Source organism: Aphelocoma coerulescens, unplaced genomic scaffold (assembly GCF_041296385.1).
Source record: "Aphelocoma coerulescens isolate FSJ_1873_10779 unplaced genomic scaffold, UR_Acoe_1.0 HiC_scaffold_390, whole genome shotgun sequence".
Classification (NCBI taxonomy): domain Eukaryota; kingdom Metazoa; phylum Chordata; class Aves; order Passeriformes; family Corvidae; genus Aphelocoma; species Aphelocoma coerulescens.
In genome coordinates this window covers 56,100-72,063 of record NW_027183734.1, presented here as the reverse complement: position 1 = coordinate 72,063, position 15,964 = coordinate 56,100, and the positions used below count along the sequence as shown (strand labels likewise).

The window sequence follows — 15,964 nt, the reverse complement described above, 5'->3', positions numbered from 1 at the left end:
TTTTGGGGATTTTTTTAGGGATTTTTTGCGATTTTTTTGCGATTTTTTGGACATTTTTTAAGGACTTTTTGGGATTTTTTTGAGATTTTTTTAAGGATTTTTTGCGATTTTTTCGACATTTTTTAAGGACTTTTTGGGATTTTTTTGAGATTTTTTAGGGATTTTTTGCGATTTTTTGGGCGATTTTTTTGGAGTTTTTAGGCGATTTTTTGCGATTTTTTTGGTGGTTTTTTGGTGATTTTTTGGGATTTTTTTGGCAATTTTTTTCAAATTTTTTTAGGATTTTTTGCAATTTTTTTCAGACTTTTGGGGGATTTTTTAGTGATTTTTTTCCAATTTTTTGGGCATTTTTCGGAGATATTTTGGGATTTTTTTCGGAATTTTTTGGGATTTTTTGGCAATTTTTTGGGATTTTTAGTGATTTTTTTGCAATTTTTGGGGGATTTTTTTGGTGATTTTTTTGCGATTTTTTGGGGATTTTTTGGCGATTTTTTGGGATTTTTTTGGCAATTTTTTCAGATTTTTTGGGGATTTTTTGCGACTTTTTGGGGATTTTTTTGGGATTTTTTTTGCAATTTTTACGCCATTTTTTGACAATTTTTTAAGGATTTTTTCGGATTTTTTGGAGATTTTTTAGGGATTTTTTGCGATTTTTTGGGCGATTTTTTCAGAGTTTTTTGGCGATTTTTTAAGATTTTTTTTGCAATTTTTTTGGATTTTTTATGATTTTTTTGGTGATTTTCTGGGGATTTTTCGGGGATTTTTGGGCAATTTTTTGGGATTTTTTTCGGAATTTTTTGGGGATTTTTTGGGATTTTTAGGGATTTTTTTGGGATTTTTTGGGGATTTTTTGGGATTTTTTGGAAGTTTTTTGGGATTTTTCTGGCGATTTTTTGGGGAATTTTTTGAGATTTTTGGGGGAATTTTTGGAGATTTTTTTGCAATTTTTGGGGGATTTTTTTGGAGTTTTTTGAGATTTTTTTGGGGATATTTTGGGATTTTTTGGCAATTTTTTTGGGATTTTTTATGATTTTTTTGGCAATTTTTTGGGATTTTTTTCCTATTTTTTGGGATTTTTTTGCGATTTTTTGGGATTTTTTTGGCGATTTTTGGGGGATTTTTTTGCAAATTTTTTTGATTTTTGGGGGATTTTTTGGGGATTTTTTTGCGATTTTTCGGGGATTTTTTGGGGATTTTTGGGGGATTTTTTGGAAGTTCTTTGGGATTTTTCTGGCGATTTTTTGGGGATTTTTGGGGGGATTTTTTGGGATTTTTTTGCAATTTTTTGCGATTTTTTGGGGGATTTTTTCAGATTTTTTTGGGAATTTTTTGAGATTTTGTTGCAATTTTTTTGGGATTTTTTTGGAGTGTTTTGGGGATTTTTTGGGATTTTTTTTGCAAATTTTTTGGGATTTTTGGGCAATTTTTTAGATTTTTTTGGGGATTTTTTTGGATTTTTTGGGGATTTTTTGGGATTTTTCTGAGATTTTTTGGGGGATTTTTTGCGATTTTTTTGCAATTTTTTGGCGATTTTTTGGTGATTTTTGGCAATTTTTTTGCAATTTTTTTAGGATTTTTTTCTGATTTTTTTGCGATTTTTTGGGCAATTTTTTAAGGATTTTTTGGGGAATTTTTGGAGATTTTTTGGGGATATTTTGGGATTTTTTTGCGATTTTTTGGGGGGATTTTTTTGCAATGTTTTGCGATTTTTTTGCGGAATTTTTTTGGGTGCAATTTTTTTGCGGGGATTTTTTTTTGGTGCAATTTCTTCGTGGAATTTTTATCGTGGAATTTTTTTTGGTGGAATTTTTTGGGGTGGAATTTTTTTGGTGGAATTTTTTTTTTGTGCAATTTCTTCGTGGAATTTTTTTCGTGGAATTTTTTTTGTGGGGAATTTTTTTCGGGGAATTTTTTTTGTGGAATTTTTTTTGTGGAATTTTTTTTGTGAAATTTTTTTGGGGTGAAATTTTTTTGTGGAATTTTTTTTGCGGGGAATTTTTTTGTGGAATTTTTTTTGTGGAATTTCTTCGTGGAATTTTGTGGAATTTTTTTGTGGAATTTTTTTTGCGGGGAATTTTTTTTTGCGGGGAATTTTTTTTGGTGGAATTTCTTCGTGGAATTTTTTTCATGGAATTTTTTTTGTGGCTTTTTTTTTGTGGAAGTTTTTTTGGTGGAATTTTTTTTGTGGAATTTTTTTTGCGGGGAATTTTTTTTTGTGGAGGTTTTTTTTTGTGGAATTTCTTCGTGGAATTTTTTTTGGTGGAATTTTTTTTTTTGTGCAATTTCTTCGTGGAATTTTTTTGTGGAATTTTTTTTGTCGAATTTCTTCGCGGAATTTTTTTTGTGAAATTTTTTTGGGTGAAATTTTTTTGTGGAATATTTTTTTTTTGGTGGCTTTTTTTTTGTGGAATTTTTTTTTGGTGGAATTTTTTTCGGTGGAATTTTTTTTTGTGGAATTTTTTTTTTGGTGGTATTTTTTTGTGGAATTTTTTTGTGGAATTTTTTTTGCGGGAAATTTTTTTTTTGTGGAATTTTTTTTTGGTGGAATTTTTTTCGTGGATTTTTTTTTGTGGAATTTTTTTTTTGGTGGTATTTTTTTGTGGAATTTTTTTTGTGGAATTTTTTTTGGTGGAATGTCTTCGTGGAATTTTTTTTGTGGAATTTTTTTTGCGGGGAATTTTTTTTGTGGAATTTTTTTTGTGGAAATTTTTTTTGTGGAATTTTTTTTGCGGGGAATTTTTTTTTCGTGGAATTTTTTTTTTGTGGAATTCTTTTTGTGGAATTTCTTTGTGGAATTTTTTTTCGTGGAATTTTTTTTGCGGGGAATTTTTTTTCATGGAATTTTTTTTGCGGGGAATTTTTTTTGTGGATTTTTTTTGGGGAATTTTTTTTGCGGGGAATTTTTTTGCGGGGAATTTTTTTTTGGTGGAATTTTTTTTTGTGGAATTTTTTTTTGTGCAATTTCTTCGTGGAATTTTTTTGGTGGAATTCTTTTTGTGCAATTTCCTCGTGGAATTCTTTTCGTGGAATTTTTTTCGCGGCTTTTTTTTTTTCGCCGAATTTTTTTTCGCGGAATTTTTTTTTTTTGGTGCAATTTTTTTTTGGTGGAATTTTTTTTTTTGGTGCAATTTCTTCGCGGGGAATTTTTTTTTGGTGGAATTTTTTTTTTTTGTGCAATTTTTTTTTGGTGGAATTTTTTTTTGGTGCAATTTCTTCGTGGAATTTTTTTCGTGGAATTTTTTTTGTGGCTTTTTTTTTTTGTGGAATTTTTTTTTGTGGAATTTTTTTTGTGCAATTTTTTCATGGAATTTTTTTTGTGCAATTTTTTCATGGAATTTTTTTTGTGCAATTTTTTTTTGGGGAGGGGGGGATGATTTTTTTTTTTTTTGGAGAGAGGGGAGAGGACGGGGCCGTTCCCCGATTGCCGCCCTTCCGTTCACTTCATCGAAATCCAAGAAGGAATTAAATGAAGCGACACTCCCGGCTCCCGTTACCTAGATCTTGACCTAGTTATGGATTTCAGCTCCTTCTTCTCCTCCTCCAGCTTCTTCTCCTCGGCGCCTTTGGCCTCCTGCGCGTTCTCGTCGGCCTCGTCGTCCGACTTGATCTCCGAGCTGCCCGACGACGCGCTCTGCCCTTGGAGAGCGGCGGGAAGGGCTGCGGGGCCGGAAGGTTCCGGGAAAAGGGGCGGGAATCATTCGGGAATAATTCGGGAAGGGTTTGGGAAGGGTTCGGGAAAGGTTCGGGAAAGGGGCGGGAAAGGGGAGGGAAAGGAGAGGGAAAGGGGCGGGAAAGGGGAGGGAAAGGGGAGGGAAGGGTTCGGGAAAGGTTCGGGAAAGGTTTGGGAATAATTCGGGAAGGGTTCGGGAAAGGTTCGGGAAAGGGGCAGGAAAGGGGAGGGAAAGGTTCGGGAAAGGTTCGGGAAAGGGGCGGGAAAGGTTCGGGAAAGGTTCGGGAAAGGGGCGGGAAAGGTTCGGGAAGGGTTCGGGAAGGGTTCGGGAAAGGTTTGGGAATAATTCGGGAAGGGTTCGGGAAAGGTTCGGGAAAGGGGCAGGAAAGGTTCGGGAAAGGTTCGGGAAAGGTTCGGGAATAATTCGGGAAGGGTTCGGGAAAGGTTCGGGAATAATTCGGGAAGGGTTCGGGAAAGGTTCGGGAAGGGTTCGGGAAAGGTTCGGGAAAGGGGCGGGAAAGGTTCGGGAAAGGTTCGGGAAGGGTTCGGGAAAGGTTCGGGAAGGGTTCGGGAAAGGGGCGGGAAAGGTTCGGGAAAGGTTCGGGAAAGGTTCGGGAAAGGTTCGGGAAAGGGGCGGGAAAGGTTCGGGAAAGGTTCGGGAAAGGGTTCGGGAAAGGTTCGGGAAGGGTTCGGGAAGGGTTCGGGAAAGGTTCGGGAAAGGTTCGGGAAAGGGGCGGGAAGGGTTCGGGAAGGGTTCGGGAAGGGTTTGGGAAGGGTTTGGGAAGGGTTCGGGAAAGGGGCGGGAAAGGTTCGGGAAAGGGGCGGGAAAGGGGCGGGAAAGGTTCGGGAAAGGTTCGGGAAAGGTTCGGGAAGGGTTCGGGAAAGGTTCAGGAAAGGTTCGGGAAAGGGGCGGGAAAGGTTCGGGAAAGGTTCGGGAAGGGTTCGGGAAAGGTTCGGGAAAGGGGCGGGAAAGGTTCGGGAAGGGTTCGGGAAGGGTTCGGGAAAGGTTCAGGAAAGGTTCGGGAAAGGGGCGGGAAAGGTTCGGGAAAGGTTCGGGAAGGGTTCGGGAAAGGTTCGGGAAAGGGGCGGGAAAGGTTCGGGAAGGGTTCGGGAAAGGTTCGGGAAGGGTTCGGGAAAGGGGCGGGAAAGGTTCGGGAAGGGTTCGGGAAAGGGGCGGGAAAGGTTCGGGAAAGGTTCGGGAAAGGTTCGGGAAGGGTTCGGGAAAGGGGCGGGAAAGGTTCGGGAAGGGTTCGGGAAAGGGGCGGGAAAGGTTCGGGAAAGGTTCGGGAAAGGTTCGGGAAGGGTTCGGGAAAGGTTCGGGAAAGGTTCGGGAAGGGTTCGGGAAAGGTTCGGGAAAGGGGCGGGAAAGGTTCGGGAAAGGGGCGGGAAAGGTTCGGGAAGGGTTCGGGAAAGGTTCGGGAAAGGTTCGGGAAAGGGGCGGGAATAATTCGGGAAGGGTTCGGGAATAATTCGGGAAGGGTTCGGGAAGGGTTCGGGAAAGGTTCGGGAAGGGTTCGGGAAGGGTTCGGGAAAGGTTCGGGAAAGGGGCGGGAAGGGTTCGGGAAAGGTTCGGGAAAGGGGCGGGAAGGGTTCGGGAAAGGTTCGGGAAAGGGGCGGGAATAATTCGGGAATAATTCGGGAAGGGTTTGGGAAAAGGGGGGAAGGATGGGGGAAGGATCGGAGAGGGGCGGTGGATGGGGGATGGTGGTACGGGGAGGGAATATGGAAGGGATGCGGGAGATCAGCCGGTGGATGCCATCCCATCCTATGGGTCCCATCCTATGGGTCCCATCCCATCCCATAGATCCCATCCTATCCATCCTATGGATCCCATCCCATGGATCCCATCCCATCCCATCCCATCCCATCCCATCCTGTCCCGTCCCATTGATCCCATCCCATGGATTCCATCCCATCCCATCCCATCCCATCCCATCCCATCCCATCCCATCCCATCCCATCCCATCCCATCCCATGGATCCCATCCCATCCCATCCCATCCCATGGATCCCATCCCATCCCATCCCATCCCATCCCATGGATCCCATCCCATCCCATCCCATCCCATCCCATCCCATGGATCCCATCCCATCCCATCCCATCCCATCCCATCCCATCCCATCCCATCCCATCCCATGGCTCCCATCCCATTGATCCCATCCCATCCCATTGATCCCATCCCATGGATCCCATCCCATAGATCCCATCCCACCCCATTGATCCCATCCCATCCCATCCCATGGCTCCCATCCCATCCCATCAATCCCATCCCATCCCATCCCATCCCATCCCATCCCATAGATCCCATCCCATCCCATCCCATCCCATCCCATCCCATCCCATCCCATAGATCCCATCCTATCCATCCTATGGATCCCATCCCATGGATCCCATCCCATCCCATCCCATCCCATCCCACCCCATCCCATCCCATGGATCCCATCCCATGGATCCCATCCCATTGATCCTATCCCATCAATCCCATCCCATCCCATCCCATCCCATCCCATGGCTCCCATCCCATCCCATCCCATCCCATCCCATCCCATCCCATCCCATCCCATCCCATCCCATCCCATCCCATGGATCCCATCCCATCCCATCCCATTAATCCTATCCCATCCCATGGATCCCATCCCATTGACCCCATCCCACCCCATAGATCCCATCCCATGGATCCCATCCCATGGATCACATCCCATCCCATGGATCCCATCCCATCCTATGGATCCCATCCCATCCCATTGGTCCCATCCCATTCCATCCACCCCATTGATCCCATCCCATCCCATCCCATCCGTCCCATTCCATTGATCCCATCCCACTGACCCCATCCCATGGATCCCATCCCATCCTATGGATCCCATCCCATTGATCCCATCCCATCCCATCCCATCCCATTGATCCCATCCCATCCTATGGATCCCATCCCATCCCATCCCATTAATCCTATCCCATCCCATGGATCCCATCCCATTGACCCCATCCCACCCCATAGATCCCATCCCATGGATCCCATCCCATAGATCCCATCCCATCGCATCCCATTAACCCCATCCCATCCCATGGCTCCCATCCCATTGATCCCATCCCATGGATCCCATCCCATCCCATCCCATGGATCCCATTAATCCCATCCCATGGATCCTATCCCATTAATCCCATCCCATGGATCCCATCCCATTCCATCCCATCCCATTAATCCCATCCCATCCCATGGATCCCATGGATCCCATCCCATCCCATCCCATTCAATCCCATCCCACCCCAAAATTCCCCCTCCCCCCAGCCCATTCCCATCCCCCTCACCCCGGTAGGGATCCTGCGGCGGGTTCAGCTCCGGCGACGTGGCCGACTGCACCGGCAGCTGCGGCACCGGCACCGCGTTGGGCACCAGCGAGTGGCCGCCGCGCAGGCCCACGCCGTCCTCCCGGTGCGCCCCCACCTGCCGGGAGAGAGCCGCAGGTGAGCCCCCAAATCCCGGGAAAAAGCCGCGGGATCCCGGCTGGATCCTCCTCTTCCTCATCCTCGTCATCCCGATCCCGATCCCGCCCCGGTGGATCCGGCGGCGGAGCGGGAGAATCCGGCGGGAAGGGCGGAGCTGCCGGTGAGGGACCGGGGGGGGGAAGGGCGGAGGGGGAGGGGGGGGGGGGGGAGGAGCGGGGGTTTGGGGGGGTCGGGAGGGATTTGGGGGGGGTCAGGAATGGGGATCCAGGAGGGATTTGGGGATCCAGGAATGGGGATCCAGGAATGGGGATCCAGGAATGGAGGAATGGGGATCCAGGAGGAGTTTGGGGGTTCAGGAATGGGAATTTGGGGATCCAGGAGGGATTTGGGGGGGTCAGGAATGGGGATCCAGGAGGGATTTGGGGGTTCAGGAGGGATTTGGGGGGGTTCAGGAATGGGGATCCAGGAGGGATTTGGGGTCCAGGAATGGGGATCCAGGAGCAGTTTGGGGGTTCAGGAATGGGGATCCAGGAGGAATTTGGGATCCAGGAGGAATTTGGGGGTTCGGGAGGGATTTGGGGGGGTCAGGAGGGATTTGGGGGGGTCAGGAATGGGGATCCAGGAGGGATTTGGGGGATCCAGGAGGGATTTGGGGATCCAGGAATGGGGATTCAGGAGGAGTTTGGGGGTTCAGGAGGGATTTGGGGGGGTTCGGGAGGGATTTGGGGGGTTCAGGAGGGATTTGGGGATCCAGGAATGGGGATCCAGGAGGGATTTGGGGGATCCAGGAGGGATTTGGGGGGGTTCAGGAATGGGGATCCAGGAGGGATTTGGGGGTTCAGGAGGAATTTGGGGGGTTCAGGAATGGGGATCCAGGAATGGGGATTCAGGAGGGATTTGGGGGGTCAGGAGGGATTTGGGGGGTTCAGGAGGGATTTGGGGGGGTCAGGAATGGGGATCCAGAAGGAATTTGGGATCCAGGAGGAATTTGGGGGGTTCAGGAGGAATTTGGGGTTCGGGAGGGATTTGGGGATCCAGGAATGGGGATCCATGAATGGGGATGCAGGAGGAGTTTGGGGGTTCAGGAAGGATTTGGGGATCCAGAAATGGGAATCCAAGAGGAATTTGGGATCCAGGAGGAATTTTGGATCCAGGAGGAATTTGGGATCCAGGAATGGGGATCCAGGAGGAGTTTTGGATCCAGAAGGAATTTGGGGATCCAGGCGGAATTTGGGATCCAGGAATGGGGATCCAGGCGGAATTTGGGATCCAGGAATGGGAATTTGGGATCCAGGAATGGGAATTTGGGATCCAGGAATGGGAATTTGGGATCCAGGAATCCCGTTGCCAGCCCCTCTCTCCCTGCAGCCCCCTCCCCTTCGGGGATCCCAATGGCCCCGGGATGAGGCGGAGCCATCCCATAATAGTCCCCACCCGAGCAGGGGGGTGGGGAAGGGAAAAGGGGGGGGGGGGGGGAGGGAAGGGGAATAAAAGGGGTTCCATGGGATCGATTAATGGGATCGATTAATGGGATCGATTAATGGGATCAGTTAATGGGATTGATTAATGGGATCAGTTAATGGGATCGATTAATGGGATTGATTAATGGGATCGATTAATGGGATAGATTAATGGGATCGAATAATGGGATCGATTAATGGCATCAGTTAATGGGATCAATTAATGGGATCGAATAATGGGATCGATTAATGGCATCAGTTAATGGGATCAATTAATGGCATCAATTATTGAGATCGATTAATGGCATCAATTAATGGCATCGATTAATGGGATCGATTAATGAGATCGATTATTGGGATCAATTAATGGGGTCAATTAATGGGATTGATTAATGGGATCGATTAATGGGATTGATTAATGGGATCGATTAATGGCATCAGTTAATGGCCTCAATGGCATCAATTAATGGGGTCAATTAATGGGATCGATTAATGGCATCGATTAATGGGATCGATTAATGGCATCAATTAATGGCCTCAATGGCATCAATTAATGGGGTCAATTAATGGGATCAATTAATGGGATCAGTTAATGGGAAGGGAAGTCAAAGGAAATGAAATCAATTAAAATTAAGAAGGGAAATTGAAGAGAATAAAATCAATTAATAAAATTAAGAAGGGAGATCGAAGGAAATAAAAATTAATTAATGAAATTAAGAAGGGAAATCAAAGGAAATAAAATTAATTAATGAAATTAAGAAGGGAAATCGAAGAAATGAAATCAATTAATGAAATTAAGAAGGGAAATGGAAGGAAATAAAATTAATTAATGAAATTAAGAAGAGAAATTGAAGGAAATAAAAGCAATTAATGAAATTAAGAAGGGAAATCAAAGGAAATAAAATTAATTAATGAAATTAAGAAGGGAAATCGAAGAAATGAAATCAATTAATGAAATTAAGAAGGGAAATCGAAGGAAATAAAAATTAATTAATGAAATTAAGAAGGGAAATTGAAGGAAATAAAGTCAATTAATAAAATTGAGAAGGGAAATTGAAGAAATGAAATCAATTAATGAAATTAAGAAGGGAAATCGAAGGAAATAAAATTAATTAATGAAATTAAGAAGGGAAATCGAAGGAAATAAAATTAATTAATGAAATTAAGAAGGGAAATCGAAGAAATGAAATCAATTAATGAAATTAAGAAGGGAAATCAAAGGAAATAAAATTAATTAATGAAATTAAGAAGGGAAATCGAAGAAATGAAATCAATTAATGAAATTAAGAAGGGAAATCGAAGGAAATAAAATTAATTAATGAAATTAAGAAGGAAAATTGAAGAGAATAAAATCAATTAATGAAATTAAGAAGGGAGATGGAAGGAAATGAAATCAATTAATGAAATTAAAAAGAGAAATCGAAGGAAATAAAATTAATTAATGAAATTAAGAAGGGAAATCGAAGAAATGAAATCAATTAATGAAATTAAGAAGGGAAATGGAAGGAAACAAAATTAATTAATGAAATTAAGAAGGGAAATGGAAGGAAATAAAATTAATTAATGAAATTAAGAAGGGAAATCAAAGGAAATAAAAGCAATTAATGAAATTAAGAAGGGAAATCGAAGAAATGAAATTAATTAATGAAATAAAGAAGGGAAATGGAAGGAAACAAAATTAATTAATGAAATTAAGAAGGGAAATGGAAGGAAATAAAATTAATTAATGAAATTAAGAAGGGAAATCAAAGGAAATAAAAGCAATTAATGAAATTAAGAAGGGAAATCGAAGAAATGAAATCAATTAATGAAATTAAGAAGGGAGATGGAAGGAAATGAAATCAATTAATGAAATTAAAAAGGGAAATCGAAGGAAATAAAATTAATTAATGAAATTAAGAAGGGAAATCAAAGGAAATAAAATTAATTAATGAAATTAAGAAGGGAAATCGAAGAAATGAAATCAATTAATGAAATTAAGAAGAGAAATGGAAGGAAATAAAATTAATTAATGAAATTAAGAAGGGAAATGGAAGGAAATAAAATTAAGGAATAAAATTAATAAAGGAAATAAATTAAAATTAGGAAATGAAATAAATTCAAATTAAGCAATGAAATGGAGTCAACGAAAAGGAAGGAATAAAATTAATAAAGAAAATAAAATTAATAAATAAAATAAAAATAAAATAAATATAAATAAAATAAAATAAAATAAAATAAAATAAAATAAAATAAAATAAATGAAATTGAAGAAAATAAAATTAAGGAATAAAAATTAATACATAAATTAAATTAAAATTAAAATAAAATAAAAATAAAATAAAATAAAGTAAAATAAAATGAAATAAAAATAAAATAAATAAAGTAAAATAAAATAAAATAAAAAAATAAAATAAAATAAAATAAAATAAAGTAAAATAAAATAAAATAAAATAAAATAAAATAAAATAATTGGGAAATGAAATGGAGGAAAATAAAGAGACAAAATAAATAAAATAAAATGAAATAAAATTAATTAATAAAATTAATAAAATTAATAAAATTAATAAATGAAATTGAAGAAAATAAATTAATCAAATTAAGCAATGAAATGGAGTAAAATAAATGGAAATAAAATTAATTAATAAAATGAAATGAAATGAAATGAAATGAATAAAGTAAAATAAAATAAAAATAAAAATAAAATAAAATAAAATAAAATAAAGTAAAATAAAATAAAATAAAATAAAATAAAATAAAATAAAATAAATAAAATAAAATAAAACAAAATAAAATAAAATGAAATCAAAAATAAAATAAAATAAAGTGAAATAAAATAAAATAAAACAAAATAACACAAAATAAAATAATAAAATGAAGAAATGCAATCGAAGGAAATGAAATTAAGAAAGGAAATAAAATCAATTAATGAAATTAATGAAGGAAAGGGAGTACAAGAAATGGAAGGAGTAAAATTAAGAAATAAAATGGAAAAAAATTAAATAAAGGAAGAAAATCAATAAAATAAAATAAAATAAAATAAAATAAAATTCGATAAAATAAAATAAAATTCGATAAAATAAAAATAAAATAAAATAAGATAAAATAAAATAAAATAAAACAAAATAAAATAAAATAAAATAAAATAAAACAAAATAAACTAAATAAAATAAAATAAACAAAATAAAATAAAATAAAGTCAAATAAAATAAGATAAAATAAGATAAATAAAATAAAATAAAATAAATAAAATGAATAAATAAAATAAATAAAATAAAATGAAATAAATAAAACACAATAAAATGAATAAATAAAATGAAAAAAATAAAATAAAACATAATAAAATAAATAAAATAATACATAATAAAATAAAATAAATAAAAAAATAAAATAAATAATAAAATAAATAAATAAAATAAATAAATAAAATAAATAAATATTAAAATAAATAAATAATAAAATAAATAAATAAAACAAATAAAACACAATAAAATAAATAAACTAAAAAAACAAAATAAATAAAATAAAACAAAACAAAATAAGTAAAATAAACCAAAATAAAATACAATAAAATAAAATAAAATAAAATAATAAAATAAAATAAAATAAAATAAAATTAAATGAAATAAATAAAATAAAATTGATCATCAAAATAGAATTAAATAAAATTGATGAATAGAAAGGAATTAAAATAAAAGTGCTGCATAAAATAGAATTAAATTAAATAGAATTAAATCAAAGAGAATTAAATCAAAGAGAATAAAATGGATGAAGAAAATAGAATAAAATGGATGAAAAAACCAGAATTAAATGGAATTAAATCAAATAATAGAATTAAATCAAATCGAATTAAATAAAATCCAATTAAATCAAATCGAATTTAATCAAATCGAATTAAATAAAATCGAATTAAATCAAATCCAATTAAAGAAAATCAAATTAAAGAAAATCAAATTAAAGAAAATCAAATTAAAGAAAATCGAATAAAAGAAAATCGAATAAAAGAAAATCGAATTAAAGAAAATAAAATTAAAGAAAATAAAATTAAAGAAAATAAAATTAAAGAAAATAAAATTAAAGAAAATCGAATTAAAGAAAATTAAATTAAAGAAAATCGAATGAAAGAAAATCGAATTAAAGAAAATCGAATTAAAGAAAATAAAATTAAAGAAAATAAAATTAATGAAAATCGAATTAAAGAAAATAAAATTAAAGAAAATAAAATTAAAGAAAACAAAATTAAAGAAAATAAAATTAAAGAAAATCGAATTAAAGAAAACAAAATTAAAGAAAACAAAATTAAAGAAAATAAAATTAAAGAAAATAAAATTAAAGAAAATAAAATTAAAGAAAATCGAATTAAAGAAAATCGATGAATTAAATAAAATCAAATTAAATAAAATCGAATAAATAAAATTAAATTAAATTAAAGAAAATCAAATTAAAGAAAATCGAATTAAAGAAAATCGAATTAAAATAAAATTAAAGAAAATAAAATTAAATAAAATTGAATAAAATAAAATAGCATAAAATAAAATAAAATAAAATAGAATAAAATAGAATAAAATAGAATAAAATAGAATAAAATAGAATAAAATAAAATAAAATAAAATAAAATAAAATAGAATAAAATAGAATAGAATAAAATAAAATAAAATATAATTTAAATAAAATAAAATAAAATTTAAATAAAATTAAAATAAATAAATAAAATTAAATCAATGAATAAAATAGAAATAAATAAAATAGAATAAAATCGAAATTAAATAAAATCGAGGGACACACGAGAATTAAATAAAATAAGAATAAAATGGATGGACGAGATAGAATTAAATCGATGAATAAAGGAATTAATTAGGACAGAATTAATGAAATGAAATGAAATTAATTCCGAAATCAACTGAAATCCAGGGAAAAAAAGGAGGGAAAAGCCCAAAATGAGGGAAAATCAAAGAAATCCAAGAAAAAGAGAAAAAAAAGGGAATAAATGAAGGGAAAAGAGGAAATAAAACCTGGAAAAATCAGATTAAAAAGGGAATAAATGGAATAAATAAAAGCTGGAAAAATCAGATTAAAAAGGGAATAAATGGAATAAATAAAACCTGGAAAAATCAGATTTAAAAGGGAGAAATGGAATAAATAAAACCTGGAAAAATCAGATTAAAAAGGGGAGAAATGGAATAAATAAAACCTGGAAAAATCAGATTAAAAAGGGGAGAAATGGAATAAATAAAACCTGGAAAAATCAGATTAAAAAGGGGAGAAATGGAATAAATAAAAGCTGGAAAAATCAGATTAAAAAGGGAATAAATGGAATAAATAAAACCTGGAAAAATCAGATTAAAAAGGGAATAAATGGAATAAATAAAAGCTGGAAAAATCAGATTAAAAAGGGGAGAAATGGAATAAATAAAACCTGGAAAAATCAGATTAAAAAGGGAATAAATGGAATAAATAAAAGCTGGAAAAATCAGATTAAAAGGGAATAAATGGAATAAATAAAAGCTGGAAAAATCAGATTAAAAAGGGGAGAAATGGAATAAATAAAAGCTGGAAAAATCAGATTAAAAAGGGAATAAATGGAATAAATAAAACCTGGAAAAATCAGATTAAAAAGGGAATAAATGGAATAAATAAAAGCTGGAAAAATCAGATTAAAAGGGAATAAATGGAATAAATAAAAGCTGGAAAAATCAGATTAAAAAGGGGAGAAATGGAATAAATAAAAGCTGGAAAAATCAGATTAAAAAGGGAATAAATGGAATAAATAAAAGCTGGAAAAATCAGATTAAAAAGGGAATAAATGGAATAAATAAAACCTGGAAAAATCAGATTAAAAAGGGAGAAATGGAATAAATAAAAGCTGGAAAAATCAGATTAAAAAGGGAGAAATGGAATAAATAAAACCTGGAAAAATCAGATTAAAAGGGGAGAAATGGAATAAATAAAAGCTGGAAAAATCAGATTAAAAAGGGAATAAATGGAATAAATAAAAGCTGGAAAAATCAGATTAAAAGGGAATAAATGGAATAAATAAAAGCTGGAAAAATCAGATTAAAAAGGGGAGAAATGGAATAAATAAAAGCTGGAAAAATCAGATTAAAAAGGGGAGAAATTGAATAAATAAAAGCTGGAAAAATCAGATTAAAAGGGGAGAAATGGAATAAATAAAAGCTGGAAAAATCAGATTAAAAAGGGAATAAAAGAATAAATAAAAGCTGGAAAAATCAGATTAAAAAGGGAGAAATGGAATAAATAAAAGCTGGAAAAATCAGATTAAAAAGGGAATAAATGGAATAAATAAAACCTGGAAAAATCAGATTAAAAGGGGAGAAATGGAATAAATAAAAGCTGGAAAAATCAGATTAAAAAGGGAGAAATGGAATAAATAAAAGCTGGAAAAATCAGATTAAAAGGGGAGAAATGAAATAAATAAAAGCTGGAAAAATCAGATTAAAAAGGGGAGAAATGGAATAAATAAAACCTGGAAAAATCAGATTAAAAAGGGAGAAATGGAATAAATAAAAGCTGGAAAAATCAGATTAAAAAGGGGAGAAATGGAATAAATAAAAGCTGGAAAAATCAGATTAAAAAGGGGAGAAATGGAATAAATAAAACCAGGAAAAATCAGATTAAAAAGGGAATAAATGGAATAAATAAAAGCTGGAAAAATCAGATTAAAAAGGGAATAAATAAATGGAGGTGGGGTCAAGGTGAGGAGATGGAAGGAACCAGATAAAAGAGAATTAAATCCAATTAAATGGAAGAAAAGAGGAGGGAAAAAATCCGAATAAATGGAATCCAAGAGATCCAATGAAATGGAATCCGTGGGATCAAAAAATCGAATTAAATGGAATTAAAGAGATCAGAATAAATGGAATAAAAAGGATCAAAGAGATCCAATCAAATGGAATCGAAAAAAATCCAATTAAATGGAATCAAAAAAAATCAAATTAAATGGAATCAATGGGATCAAAAAATCGAATAAAATCAAATTAAAGAGATCAGATTAAATGGAATAAATGGAATTAAAGAGATCAGAATAAATGGAATCCATGGGATCAAAGAAATCGAATTAAATGGAATTAAATCAGATTAAATGGAATCCATGGGATCAAAAAAATGGAATAAAATCGAATTAAAGAGATCAGATTAAATGGAATAAAAAGGATCAAAGAAATCAAATTAAATGGAATAAAAGAGATCAGATTAAATGGAATAAAAAGGATCAAAGAAATCAAATTAAATGGAATTAAATCAGATTAAATGGAATCCATGGGATCAAAGAGATCCAATAAAATGTAATTGAAAAAAATCAAATTAAATGGAACCAATGGGATCAAGAAAATGGAATAAAATCGAATTAAAGAGATCAGATTAAATGGAATAAAAAGGATCAAAGAAATCA

General features: G+C 35.1%; 1 protein-coding gene across 6 annotated transcripts in view; it reads right to left on the bottom strand.

Moving 5' to 3' along the window:
• LOC138101678 (transcription factor 4) overlaps window positions 1-15,964 on the bottom strand; it is an 84,823-nt gene that overhangs the window by 13,833 nt on the left and 55,026 nt on the right. For 4 of the 6 annotated variants that reach the window (XM_068999457.1, XM_068999452.1, XM_068999453.1 and 1 more), the window contains exons 9-10: window positions 6,980-7,115; window positions 3,495-3,657 (exon numbers count right to left, since the gene is read on the bottom strand). In XM_068999457.1, the coding sequence (XP_068855558.1) occupies window positions 3,495-3,657; window positions 6,980-7,115 (299 nt within the window). The remainder of the gene's footprint in view (window positions 1-3,494; window positions 3,658-6,979; window positions 7,116-15,964) is intronic. The other 2 variants (XM_068999455.1, XM_068999456.1) reach the window with 1 other exon arrangement.